We start from the raw sequence: 14,717 nt of genomic DNA on the forward strand, positions 1-14,717 counted from the left end.
CCTGCGAGGTGAGTGTAGGGAGAGCAGCCGTGCACTCCAGAGAACGGCACTCAACCAAATGCCATTGTGCGCAGCTTCCAGGTGCCCACACATTCCCTGAGCAGAGAGAGATGCTTAGTTTTTATTTGGTCTCAGATTAAATTCAAGTGACAAGCAGGTGGCTGGATATCCAAAGATGTGGTTACTTCTCCCCCCCCCCAACCCCGCTTTCCCCCCTATTTTTTCCTCAAGGGAGCAAAAAGGTATTTTATATAGGATGTAAATAAGCCACAAAAAGAACTATTGCACGGGAATGACAGCAAAAATAATAAATGCTTTTAAAAACTGTTCTACCTCAGTTCCTGGACAACTCAAGTACGATGCGCAGTATAGGATCTGTCTGCCAGGATTGAATCCAGGCACTCACCACTTTGTTAGCTTAAGAATTTTAAGCAATTTCTTCCATTTATCTGTATTCTCCCCAAAATTATTTCACACATTTCTCAGATACATCAATCCTTCCGGCATTCCTCTAGACACTCAGTAGGATGCCCGGCTATAAATATAATAAAGCCTTTTATTATGTCCATTAACCATGGACATGTGTGCTCCAAAAGTTTCCTGACACGCAGTCATTTGTGGCTTTTTAATTATAAACAGAAAAAATCTACCAGCAAAAGAAGACAGCAGACTGGAAGTGGATCTTTATGTGTGTTTTGAGCATGTTCCCTGGCAGGCTGATGGCACCCACACCCTCCCCAGCGGAGGGCCCTTGGTGTGTGCACATAATGTGTACACTGAGAGCCAGTAACACAGCGGGTCAGTCCCAGGTGACAGATTTGTCAGCTGTGCCAACCCCAGGGAGCTTGTGCAGGTTCTCAAACCCCCGTAACGCTGATCAACTCTTTTTTTCAACATGCAGATGTGCCCCCTCCATTCTGCAGACCTTGTTCCACTTGAACTCAGCAGGAAAGAAAAAAGGCCCAGTAAATTACTTGACAAATTAAGTCATATTTATTGAATGCGTTTTATTTCAACAACCAAAAAATTCTAACAGCCTAACAATGCACATAAGTTAAAAATTAATTATCACTTAGTGATAACAAAGATAAAGTTGATTTACATGGAAAAAAGAACATTTACAATATGTTAATCCTTATTCACATTGTTGATACCGCAATAAAACACAATTTGTTTTTTTTTATTTTTTATTTCACAAAAAAGGCGGAAAATTGTGCTTTGTTAAGAGGCACTACAAGAAAAGTTTCTTTCTCCAAATAGATATTATATGATGGATATTGAATAAATAGACATATATGCATTGTAATTCGCAAAGTTCTGGCAAGACCACAGGCTAAAATGCCCACAGATTCACTTAGAACCACTGCAAAATTGGCAGTGAAATTAAAAATAAAAAGGCAAGACTCAGCATTGAAAAAATACCTAATAAAATTTTTGGTTGAAGTGTAAAAGATACCAAATGTCGATGCCATCATCAGATGAACAACCTTACGCAGCTTGGCAAAATTCAGTTTCCTTTCAAATGCATGGAGTGATTTCAGCTACAGGATAAGAAGACAGTTTTGACAGAGTAGCTCTGAGAGAAATATAAAGCAGCAACCATTGAAATTCTGATTAAAGCTGCAGCATACTACAGAAATAAAGGATGAAGAGCAAAAGGGGCATCAAGTAAGCAACCCACCATCATTTTGCAAAGGTCTATGAAATTTATGCAGAGATACTCTTACGTTTCAAACATTAGTTTTGAAAAAAATCCCTTAAAAACTCCAGAGGTTACTGAGCAGCTAGAATTAGCTTGTATTGCAATGTCTTCTCCCTGTATATTGTCTGTTCTGAGTAAATATCTACATGTAGAGGTTTGTTTTTCGTTTTTAACTCCTACCTTTTATACCTTTCAAATATATAAATAGTATTAACAGCTATATTACATTGCCTGGTGTAGTAAACAGAAAGTAACTTTCAAAGTGATATTGCATGAGGTCTTTGTCAAGGTTACATGAAAAGCCCATGTGAAAAAAGGAAGAAAAAACCCAGAAGCCTTGTTGGTACGCTTACGATTGCAGTTTGAACAGGCGTCTGAAATCAATCCAGCTGCAAGAGTAGCAAAGGTGAGGTCTTGTCTCAGGAATCATTGCACTGAAGTGGAAAGGAAATGCTACTTGGTGTCTCTTGCGACATGATGCCTCGGAGCGGGTGGATGCTATAGCAGACTGCAGCTTTAGTGCTCATGCCATTGAAGAGTCAGTATTAGCTCTGCTTTATGTAACGTAGCTGCTAGCTAGGTCGCCTCACCGCGAAACCCTTCGACAAGGAGCTGGATGGGTGTGAAGGGCCTCGCGCGCCTGCACCCCCCTGCAGCAGGGAGGTGGGCTGCAGCTTGGGGGACCCGCAGCTGAAAACACTTCATTTCACTGGCACAAAGCGTGTGACACGGAGGAAGCCCAGCTAAACCAGAAACACGGGGGAGGCCAGCGAGGAGGGCAAACAGGAAGTCAGCAACGCAACCCCTCGGTCTGTCAGCAATTTACCTGGACAGGATGGTCAGGATCGTGGCGTTCTGTGTCCCAGTGTCATTTTACACTTGTGTGTGCATGTGTGTGTGTTTCACCTCAGTATAAAAAAAAAAAAAGCAACAACAAGAAGGAAGCTTATAAATTTTAAGATCTGAAACAGAGAACAGGTAAATAAAATCCACAGTAAAATGTGGTTCATAGTATGAATTCCATACATCAAATCTCAACACGTTATCTTTCTTCTCTTTCTATAAAGACCTCGTTAACGGACAAGTCTTCTATGCACTGAACTCCGTTTTAGTCATTCTGAATCCCAGGAAAATTCATCTGTTCACTACAGTAAGGACTGTCTGGAGAGTGGAACATGCTGTATCCTTTTAAGTGTGCACTGTGTTTAAAGTACTTTAACTTACTAGGTTGTTTTTTTTAAGGTGCCCTGATTTGTTTTTTCCATTTTCTCTCTTTTTTTTTTCCTCTTTTCTTTTTTTGGCAGTGTTGATTTAAGTCTTTAAATACATACCTCAAAAATTACCCATCAAGATGCAAGATAGGAAGCCATATAATAATGAAAAAAAAAATAATCAGGGATAAACATAGAAAATAAATAGGAATTCAAAAATAGTCACCACACCCTGAGAGCAGGTGGCACTTTATCAAAAAGCCAAAGCAACTCATTGTGAAGTGGTTTTAATACATAAACAAGTCTCATCTTTAAAGAACTTATTTCACAGTCTATACTTTCAGGTTGTAAAGTTCTGTCCCATGCAATTTTTATATATATATATTTTATGCAAATATATATATATACACACAAAGTTGTAAATTTTCCTTCACTGATTTCATAGGACTTTTTCTTCCCATTTACTTGCTAGATGTCCCTTTCATAAGTGCAAGTTTAATGAAGGCATAATCCTATGTGATTACAATGATTACTTCAGTCAAATGTAGGAAGTGTAACACTTGAGTGTCTGTGTCAAGGCGGTGTCTGATAGGGCAATGCTGAATTCGTTCGGTTTGCACATGGATCATGCGCAACGGAAACAAAAAAAGAGAAAAAAATTAAACCCAGAAAATCCTTGGATCAATGTATTGCTTTCTGCACTCCTGCCTCACATTATCTCTGGTCGATGTCTGCTGGAGCTGCCTTGCTTTTGTCGGGGTTCTCTTCCTCAGGCTCCACTTTGTACATTTCCTCAGAGCCCTCCTCACTGTCGTTCTCCTCTGACTCCGTCAGCAGCTCCTCATCCTTGTACTCTGCCACGTCAACCACTGTTCCCAAATGCTCTTTTAGCTTCCCGTGGTGCTTTACGTGGTAACGCTGGTTCTGGAAGAATTTGATGATGGTGTGTTTGGGTAGATCCAGCTGAGCAGAGAGGGTGTGGATGGCTTCCTGATCAGGGTAGAGACCCACGTCGTGGATAAAGCTTTGAAGGATACCTAGAGCTTCCAAGGAGATCTTGGTACGGGATCTTGGCTTTTTGGCACAACTGTCCTCAGCGGGTGGAGGAGGAGCCTCTTCTCTAGGCGGGGAGTTTTCCTTCGCAGGTTGGGACTGCTGTCTGTGCAGCACCTACAAGATAAAACGGAGATTTCACGTACGTGCTGACCCCCTAGGTGCTTGAGATAAGGGCACGTGTACAACAGAGTCTACTTTGTTTTGGTGGAGAAAAATATTAATTAATATTCATTTTCCGCTACCTTTCTCACCTCTAAGACAGCTGCATCAGTAACTACAGACTGAAAGGAGGAAACAATATAAAAGGCAAATGATAACAAATAAATATAAAACCACAAAATAAACAGGAAATACAAAATGCAAGTAACAAAAAGAAATACAAAATAGCCAAAACCAAAATTAAGTCAAAAGGTATTACAGCCTTGTGGTCATGATGAGTGGCCAGGTGTCCCACCTCAGACAAGTCGTTCTTCCACTTTGCTCCTCTTCTCCTGCCTCCTTGTTTCCTCTCCTCTTTTTAGGCTAGAGACTTTCACAGTTTCTATAAGATGCCAAGTACCACAAAGGCCTAGGCACACGTGGGATTGTCAGGTGCCACTTTATCATGAATAATGATTTGGCATTAAAATCCATCACAGCTGCTTTATGGAAGAAAAAAAAAACAGTAAAAGTGCAGAGATTTGTTAAGACTTCCCTTCTACGGCGAGTGACATTGTAGTCCATTTGGTTGCTTCACAGAGCTGGCTGCAACACATCTCTTGAACAGATTTCTCTGTATTACATCTGTATTAATTTCACTAGTTGTGGAGTTCTGAGTTCAACTAATTACAGTTCTCCATTCTGAGAAACCCTCTGGGCAAACACACTTTTCAGTCTTGTAACAGATTTTCACCAGCAGTATCTCCTTTTTGGCGAGTTTAAAGAAAGCACATGCAGCTCTTACTCTTCCTAACAGCCACTTAAAATGACTAAGAAAGGGCCTCGTGCAGCCCTTACTCCAGGGGAAAAAAATACCTGCTCTGAATCGTTAGAAACACAGAGGAGCTCCATATGCTTTCTTTAAAACCAAACCTACACAACAGAGATTGCCGGCAAAAATCCCCTATGGGATTGAGGGCTGAATTTGCCCAGAGGTTTCTTTAGATGGAGGGAAATAATTATTAGAACTCAAAACTACAGAGCTAGCAAAATCAATATGGATAAATATTTCCTTCCACAAGTAAGAGGGAATTCTGGCTCTTCACCCAAGAACAAAACGTCTTTGCTGCAAACTGTAAGATGCAGAAAATCAACCTTATATTAAAGCTCTCTGAAGGGAAAAAAAATAAGGATAAGTAACAGCAGTGTGCCGAGAACTTGCACCGAGTCTTACCCACACACCGAGCCCGCAGGACAACACTGCACCCACCAAGTTACTGCTGCAAGGGGCAAGTCCACTGTGGAATTACCAGCCTGCAGTGCAAATAAATAGAAAAGCTCTGTGCCAAGGAGCCCTTTATTCACTTCCTCCATCAAACGTTGCTGGCGTCGTAATTTATAACATCAGTGATCGTCAGTTTTTGAAAAGTGCGTTGAAGTCCCCAGCCACTGCCCACCGCACACGTGTGGCCGAGGAGCCGGAGCTGCGGAGATGCTGTGACACGGACCCGACCTGCAGGCTGGCCAGGGGCGCCCTGCCTCCTGCTGCCCCCGCCGCAGGGGTGGCCGGCCAAGGGGGGCTGCACCCCAGCTGCTGCTCAGCACTGCCGGGCACCTCCAGCTGCTGCTCTGCACCGCTGGCAGGGCCCGGGCACCTCCAGCTGCTGCTCAGCACCGCTGGCAGGGCCCAGGCACCTCCAGCTGCTGCTCAGCACCGCTGGCAGGGCCCGGGCACCTCCAGCTGCTGCTCAGCACCGCTGGCAGGGCCCGGGCACCTCCAGCTGCTGCTCAGCACTGCTGGGCACCTCCAGCTGCTGCTCAGCACCACTCACTCGGCCCGGGCCGGTGCCTGGCCCTGCTGCCCTGATGAGCAGCGGGTGCTCGTGGGAGGGAGCACACCAACACACAACTGCGCATCCCACCAACAGCAGCACGAGTCACCGCTGCTGCCACCGCAGAGCCGGCTCGTGATGGTGACGGAAAGCACCCAAACAAGGAGGCAGCTTCATGGCAGCTCCACACTGTCAGCTGAAAGCAGGTGTCGCCATCGGTGAGAGGCTGGGCTTGCCACGCTGCTGGCAGGAGCCACTGGTGGGCAGAAATGCTGCAAGCGTGTTTCAGTGCCAATAGATTTGTTTCCCTCCGAAGCACGTAAATACTTGGGGTGCCGCAAAAATGGAGCTAACCAAGGAGCTGGGGGAAAGAAGAATCTCAAAGGGCAATGACAGATACTCTGGCTTATGTTTTACTACATCTTCTGTAATAAAAGAGAGCAATGTTCCAATGAACGGAATCGCTCAGCTGCTCTTTGAGGGTTTCTTTTTTGTCCATGGATTGTTTCCAGACAGGACTGATGTTTCCAAATAGCGGGGTTACAGAGGAGGCTCAGATCCATACCTGCATCAGCAGGGAGCACCGAAAGCAGCAGAGCCGGGATCGCTGACACTAGCCAAGGACCCAGCCCCATAAATTTGTCACACAGCCCCTGGCTAAGTTACATCTCCTGTTGTGCCCCCTGGTCCTGTCCCCTGACACTGTAAGGCAACAGAGCAGCTCCACCCCACTCCCGTGGAAAAAAAGAAAAAGGAAAAAAAAAAAAAAAAGAGGCTTTAACACCACAAATAAACCAACAGGGAATTTACAGACAGCATCACATGAAAAGCCTCAAGTAGCATTGCTAATCAGAAGCTGAATTCAAGTAGCAGCTAACAGAGATAGAAACACATCTAGAAAGAGTGCGAATTACTTGGTTCATTCCTGTCGGAGTTGGAAGCGGGCTTTTTTTGCCTTTTCAGTTGACAAATAGCATGAGAAACGATCCAGCTTGAAAAATGTTACAAGACTTCCAATCAAATATAATGATGAAAAAAATCCAACAATACAGGATCGGCAGCAGTAAAATGTTTAATTTGAAGGAGATGAAGAGATGCCTACAGCATCTATAAAGCAATCAACCAAAGAGAGGGCTGAGAGCAGGAGGGAAAGAATAATTTTACTTAACCCTTCCTTTTCTGGAGTGACCTCTCCATCCTCTCCAGAAGAGAAAACACATAAGCCAGGGGTTATCAGTGTAAAATATTAGCAAAATATTGTATTTTATTTCACTTACTATTTTCCTAAGTAATAAAAACCCCTAAAGCTACTCTTATAACAGATAAATCTCATGATTTCATTGACTTCTGGGGGCTTGCTCTGGATTTCCAGTGGCATTAACAAAGGATTTCAGCGGCACAACATCACCCATATACAGAGAGATGGATAAATGCACAGGATTTCCTTCCGGTTTCGGCTGTGATCAGTTTTGTATTTCTTTCCAATAATACAGACTGTTTAATACAAAAGAGCATGCTTTTCTATGGGAAACAGATCAGCTGTTGCGGCACATGATGCAATATGAAATCTGAATTTTTGCTAAATATCTGCTTTGATCTCGTTTGTGAAACACGCCGGTCAATTTGGGCAATTTGCTTACTTCATGTCCGGCTCCACATGCCACAGCCTCACAGAGGAACTAACCATCTTTGGCAGTTCCAGATTTTCAGGTTTTGGGTCATGATGATGCTCGTCAATCTGCAGGTAGAATTTCCCCTGGCTTCACTCACTGCTGCGCACGCCCCGCCAGCACTCCAGGTTTGGGGTCAGCACTGCTCTGCTTCCCTACTGCGAAGCAGGAACCCCCACTGATCTCCCGTGATTAAAGTACAGGCTGCAGCGCATCTTCCAGCGTGGACAACCCCCCAGACGATGGTCTGATCGACCAGGAAACACGACGCATACGGTGGGCTTCAGAGAGAAGGGTAAGCGTGACAGCCACGCTCAGCTTTCCTTTTCCCGAGAAAGCCAGTGCCGGGCTCAGAGGCCTGTGCATCCTGGCGTGGGTGCCCCGTGCACTCCTCTCCCACCCCCTTCTCCTTCCCCCCAGCCCTTCCCCATGGCTCCCCGGCCACAGGTGGGGCAGCCACCGCCTCCTCCACAGCCACCACCATCTGGAGCCGACTTCCCTTCCCCTCCCTCCCTCCTCACTGACTCCCCATCTACTTGCAAATCAAATGTGAAGATATAGATTTCCTTCCATGCCCACAGGACTTATTTTTTCCATCCCTTCCAAAGATTTCATTTTTAAACTCTACAGGCATGGCTGCCTCCTCAGCATTTCAGAGCAGAGCCGCTTTGGAAGATGCTGCTCTGTGATGGTTCGCTCAGGCTGACTTTAACTTCATACACATACACTCATTTTTTTCAAACAAATTAACCAGCCCTGGTAGAAAACTTGCAAGGAAACAAATATGATGGAAGTTGACTTTAAAAGATAAAGTGACTGGTCTTAAATCGCACTGTACTGAAATATGATTTGAAGGCCACAATGAAAACCAGCTGGAAGCCATGTGTAAAATATAATAGTACATGCCTACAGGGAAGGAAGTGAGATATTGAATGATTAAGTTTAGGAGAGTATATAACATACTGTATCATTACGGGAGTGATCAGGATTACTTGTAATAAGCTAAGGGTTTGTGGTCTTTCTAAAATCCAAAGCCAAGAATTACTGGGGGGAAGGGATCACCACACTGCTCTACACGTATCTGCTCCCCACGTCTCAGGACGCCCCCAAAGGAGAAACCTGACGGGCAGGCTGGGACAGCCAAGAGGTGAGCGATCCCAAACCGAACGATGGAAGTCTTGTAATTGCAGTTTGTGTCTGCACTGCATTTCATTTTGGCTGGATTCACTGTCCCACTGATGTTTGTTTCCATTTCCACCCACTTTCTAGCAAGAACTAGACGCGTGAAGATGGTGAGTTGCTAGGGGCAGCTGAGCAGGATGCTTGTGTGGGGTAGGCACACGGCCCGGGCAGCAAGGCTGACAACACTCGCTCCGTGGAATGCCACCTTTCGGTGCCGCAACGGCTGTTGCAGCAGGTTAGAAACGGGAACTGCACTTCTACCTGGCAACCCCAAGCTCTTTTGTTTCGTGCTGTCGTTCTGCTCATCCCTTTGCAGACAGGATTGGGCACGCGAGCTCCCTTCCGATGGGTTTTGCTGCGACGATGAGGTTCCCCTTTCTATGAGAAACACTCAAAATGTTACATTCTTGGACTGTGCATTTGCAACAGAGACTGCCCTTGTGACACACACACCACCTTCCTCTGTGCGTGGGGAGAGAGCACCAACAGGTACCTCACGCGGCATGTGCCAGCCAGTGCCAATTCTCACAGCCCAAACCCACAAGGAGCAAAGCTGGATGGATTGGCCTTCACTTAACCAGGGGACATTTAGGAAGAAATTTCTTTACCAAAAGGGTTGTGAGCACTGGAACAGGCTGCCCAGGGAGGTGGTGGAGTCACCGTATCTGCAGGTATCTAAAAGATGCATAGATGTGGCGCTTGGGGACATGGCTGAGTGGTGGGCTGGGCAGTGCTGCGATAACGGTTCGATGTGATGGTCTGAAAGGTCTTTTCCAACAAACAATTCTATGATTTTACCCTCCATGGTGTGAAGGGGTCTCAGGTTTTAGCTTTCCTTCACATTTCCACTGCTCTCGTAGCCAGCCAATAACACTATCGCACCAAGGACTTTTATGCCAAAGAGAGCAACTTTTTAGCCCGCTTAAGGAGCCCGAAACAGAAGCCAAAGAGAATGCACACACATTAAAAAATATAGGTTCAGTACCTGTGTTCGGTAACACTGCTTGTCTATTACACCCCGTCTGAGCATTCAGGGTTACTCAGCAGGATTTGCTGCCAGATTGACTCAATACAAAAACGGATTCACTACGTACTTCACGTAGGCAAGCTCGCTGGAGAAGCTCCTTCCTAACTGATGAGCTGAAGTCAAAGGGAGGGTGGAGGACAAGCCTAAACAAGGTGTTCAGCTGCATTCACTGACACCTGTAGCTGGAATTTGAACCGCTTCACCCCTGCAAGCCAAGAGCTCGCAGGCAGTGCCTAGCTAACCCGTTAAAATTACTTAAGAGACAACCTCCATCACCTGGCAAAGAAATCTTACAGCTGGAAGGATGTACTGTCCCTCTGAGCAGATTCTGCAGGGATAATCTGCGGGAGATTCTCTGTTCAAACAGACAGCCTGACACCCCCCCACCTCCAGTCTCGCTTTCTTCGTACACAGACACGTGCAAAAAGAGAACAGAGCGAGCTGCTGCCATAAACAGGCTTGCACCCTGACAGTCTCCCAGTCCGGGGCTCACAGGGCTAAGAGCATTAATTAGACACAATCACTGTGCCAAGACACTTTACAAGTTTCCTAGGAATGTCTGTACAAGAAACTGTAGCAGAAGTTACAATTTGCACCTGTGTTCATTTCTTTCCTCTTAAAAACATGGTTGTTAAACCACTCTTTCTTTTTTTTTTTTTCTTTCCCCTTGCAAAAATACATTCATTTGGGTAAACACTGCAGCACTAGCTGCAGCTCCAAATGAAGTATTTTCTTTGGGCTCGTTCTCACAGTGGTGATTTCACACCTTGACACCATAAAGCTGTGTTAAAGACTGTGGTTTAGTTTCCTTGCTTTTCTTGGATTATACAGTATCCTAAGGTCAAAACTCAGGAAAATCCAAAACCGTTATTAAAAAAGAAAAAGTATCTATGAAGTGATGACAAATTGCAGACTAGAGGTGTTAGATTACATTTTGACTCCAGGCAGGTTTAATATACTTTAGTTTCCTTTTACAATTGCCCTTAGCAGGTACTGTTATCGGTAAGGGATTTAAAAAAATATATGGTACTCAATAAAAGAAGACTGTGTCAAAAGAAATCAATATGAGCGTGCAAAATGGTAGGAAGTCTGACATGGATAAATATGTTCACTTTCATCTAACTTCAGTCTGAGCTTCTTTTAATTTTGTAGTTCAAATGCTAGCCACGCATCCCATGCATTTTCCCATGCAGGTCAGCAATTGCTTCAGAAGAGTAAACACCCTTTTTAGAGCTATTTCTAATACATGCTCGCGATGTGACGCACCCTGCCTTACGCAAGCCAGGCCAAACCAGCCAACCGGAGCTGGTGGCTGCAGTAACTGGTGTCCCAGCAGCCCTGGGTCCTATTCAGCTGTGTAGACAAAGCAGCCACACAGTAACAAAATCCCCCAAATATCCAGGCCCCTCCTATCACCCTTCAGCTGCTACTGACCACCACCAGAGCCAGAAGAGTGGATCAGACAAACCCCGTGTCCTAAATCTCTCAGCTCCGAGGTACGAGTCACTCTCAGCCATGCCAAGGGGAGTCAAGAGAACCGCGAGAAGAGAAATGAGTTCCACAGGGAACCCAAAGTCAAAGGCAAGTTTGGTTTCCAGGCTGGAATGTGAGCTGATTGAAGTGATTCATTTCAACATCTTTGGAGCACACTCGCCACATGCTTCCCCCTTTGCTTTATGGCGGTCGCCTTGCTCGAGGGCAGGAAACAGGCAGTGAGCTGCAAACACGGCCAGACAGCGCCCAGCACCCGGTGCCGAGAGCGCAGCAATGCTCCTCCAGGGCCAGACTGCCAAAATCGGTCAGAAAGGTGGCAGAAAAGACAACAAAAAGAAAAATATGTATAAAAAAACCCCCAAACTTCCAGTTGTGCACTGCTTTTGCCGTCCCATGCAAAGTGATAAGCTTAACCATTAGCAAAATGCAGTTAGTCTTGACTTGCAGGCGGTGGGAAGGTGTCTCCTCCCCCCAGCCCCCCTCCCCAGCACACGCTGCTCCCATTAATGCTAACAGGAGCTTAGCATGCATCAAAGGGCAAGTACACCACAAAACATTTTTAAAAGCTATCATCACTGGAGATAAAATATAAATTACAGCCTGATTACACTGCACTGCTAAGAGGCTACATGTGCAGCGTAGCTCGCCATGACAACTGGAGATGACCAGAAAGCTTTGGGACAGGTCTAAGGTTACTGTAAAACATCTGTGCAGACGGATCTTGCCTTGCCTTCGCTTTCCTTTCAAGAAGCCGTGGCACTGCTGTCTGCACAGTTGTTTGAAGAATGTTTACAAATCAGCCTGACAAAGAGAAAAAAAGAATCTGCCATCACTTGACCACAATCATGATCTTATTCTTCAGTAATGCGTGGTTTATTTCCCTTTCCTGATCTCTGTTAATAGACAGCACGTGCCTACACAATAGCCACTATTTTGTCTGTATAACGTTAAAAAAATAAATCACAACACTCTGACAATGCAGAACAGTGTCCCGGTGCTTCCTGGGGTAACTGCTCTCCCTCCAACACTAACTCAACTCTTCCCACAAAAGCACAGGCACAACTTTCATTGCTGTGCAAGTGCCTGAAAGCCGGCTGATTTTATGGGGTAGCATAAACGAGCTCCTGCTGATGAACGCTAGTGGATTAGCTCTGAATTTCCCATCTTTGGCTGGTTTAAGCTAGATTCCCAGGTGTGCTGCAGGGTGGCTGCGGCCAGCAGCGGGTACCCCTTTCTCAGATACCTGGCTGCAGCCCTGGGGGGCTGTCAGCGACTCCTGTCCAGCCCCAGGTAGAGCCGGCACGTACCTACTCTACAAACATGCAACAGGCCAGACTCGTTCTGGCTTCTGCTGGCACAAACCAGGGTGCTGGTGACAGAGGCCGATGCGGCCAGGAAGCGTTGCACAATGCCACCACAGACTCTCTCCTGAAGGCATCGGTGATGGATGGCTCCATTGTCTGGGGATGGGGCACGGCCAGCACAGCTGGCATGGGGGCTGGCTGGCTGCACCCCCCGGCAGGCAGGCAGGACTCTGCTGGCCTCCAAGAAGCCCTGCAAGCCTCTCCTGCCTGTAACCTGCAGCGGCAAGGCAGCCTCCCCCCGCAAAGCAAAAAGCAACAGCCCCATACAGAGCATGGGTTTGTGCTGCCCTTCTGCGCGATGCTGACAGGAGTCCCACTCCAGCGGGACTTTCAACATCTGCGTCTGCATCGAGGGCCACAACATCTTCCAATCAACACTCAACTTCTGCAAAACAAGACCATGAGCTTTGTGGGCCTCTGACGTGCCTCCTCCATGCTTGCTCTTGCCGCCCTAGCAGGGCTCTCCGGGGTGCTGTGACGTGCAGAGCCCTGCCTGGCAGCTCCCAAACAGAGCCCGAGCTTGGCTGTGGCTGGAGGCAGGGTCTGTCAAAGATTTCAGGTCGATTCCAAGTCTCCCCATCCCACCCCTGCTAATCCCTAATGAGGGGCTGGCAGAATACCACAGGAACTAAGAAAGCAACAAAAGGCTTTTTGGTTTGCTTTTCTGCAGACAAAATACTCCTGGTATCCTCTACATTTTCCTCTTTAATTAACACTACACATGTTCTTTTCTTTCAAAAATCAGAGGAGCGTTTCCGGGCAGCGTGAGCAAGATCTTCCCTGACAAACCCCAGCCTAGAGCCCTGCTTAAGGTCAGGCCCTAAACCTCTAACTATGGTGGCACGAGTGGCACCACTATAATCATGTTGTTTTCCAGTAACTCAGATCAGGAGTAGGTACTGCATCATTTCAGGAAGGACATGTTTGGATTAGACACTGGATTCTGTGTGTGTGTGTGTGTGTGTGTGTGTGTGTGTAATTATTTGTGCCATCAAACTGTTTTAGGTCCTTACAGATGGCTATTTGGGGTTCCAGGAATACCCAACCGTACTGCTAATTTTTACAATGGGGGCAGTCAGAAGTCAGGAGAACCTGACTGTTAGTGAAAATAGTAGATTTGTGCTGATAAACCACTACTCAGCATGTTTTTTGCTTTCTAGATGTAACCGCCAATGCACTTAATAACAGGACTTGAGCAAACTATACTGTGTGAATCAAGCACATAAAAGCATAAATATTCCTTTTTTTAGAAAGCAAGTCTTAAAAAGTGCATTATAATCAACTACCATGGTAAAAGCAAAATATCCAGCATTACCACACACGCAACTGGCATAATGTGCTTTATTATACCCTTAGCTTGAAACTGGGTAAATAAAAATCAAATGACCAAAGTACAGTCTCCCACACAGACGAGGGAGCTGAGGACAGAAGGCCTCAGAGAATTAGATCTGAAATCCTTTGTCTTCCTGACTACACTCCGGGCAAGGTGGGCACATCTGGGAGACTGAAGAAGCTACGCTGGTGCTACTGCTCTCCATGCCTCCCTTCTCCGACCCGTATCTATTTTACAGACTCTGTAAGCTGGACGAAAAAGGCTTTATAGAAAGTAAACAGCACCTGAAGTTTATATTCACAGTCACAGAAAATATGCAGTTGGGGTTAAAAAAAAAAGGGGGGGGGGTTTGTTCATTTTCAATAAAATGGTTTAATACATGGCCAGTGAGGTGGTATTAGGACAAAGCAGAGGATGACAGCGCTGTGGCCCCGGGATCCAGCCCTGGCTCTGCCCTTGCCTGCTGCGAGGAGCACTGCAGCCTGCACAGCCCGTGGCTGCTGCACACGCCTGATCGCAGGGGTAAGCTCACGCTTAGCACAAGCCTGCAGCTAGTGCAGATCTGTGTGCAAGGAGCCCCAGGCGTTTCCTAGAAATGCAAAGCGCCATTCTTTGCTTCATTAAGACCAGAATTGTGTGGCATTTTTCAGTCAAAAATCTTTCTTTTGGTCAAAAATGTCGACTGAGTGACATCAAAGAGTTGCCTAA

At 46.0% G+C, this 14,717-nt stretch overlaps 1 protein-coding gene across 2 annotated transcripts in view; it reads right to left on the bottom strand.

Moving 5' to 3' along the window:
• Positions 1–980: 980 nt before the first annotated feature.
• Positions 981–14,717, bottom strand: part of SATB2 (SATB homeobox 2) — a 139,645-nt gene continuing 125,908 nt past the window's right edge. For both annotated transcript variants that reach the window (XM_040604809.1, XM_040604808.1), the window contains exon 11: positions 981–4,083. In XM_040604809.1, the coding sequence (XP_040460743.1) occupies positions 3,628–4,083 (456 nt within the window). In that variant the 3' untranslated portion in view covers positions 981–3,627. The remainder of the gene's footprint in view (positions 4,084–14,717) is intronic.

Source organism: Falco naumanni, chromosome 8 (assembly GCF_017639655.2).
Source record: "Falco naumanni isolate bFalNau1 chromosome 8, bFalNau1.pat, whole genome shotgun sequence".
Lineage (NCBI taxonomy): Eukaryota > Metazoa > Chordata > Aves > Falconiformes > Falconidae > Falco > Falco naumanni.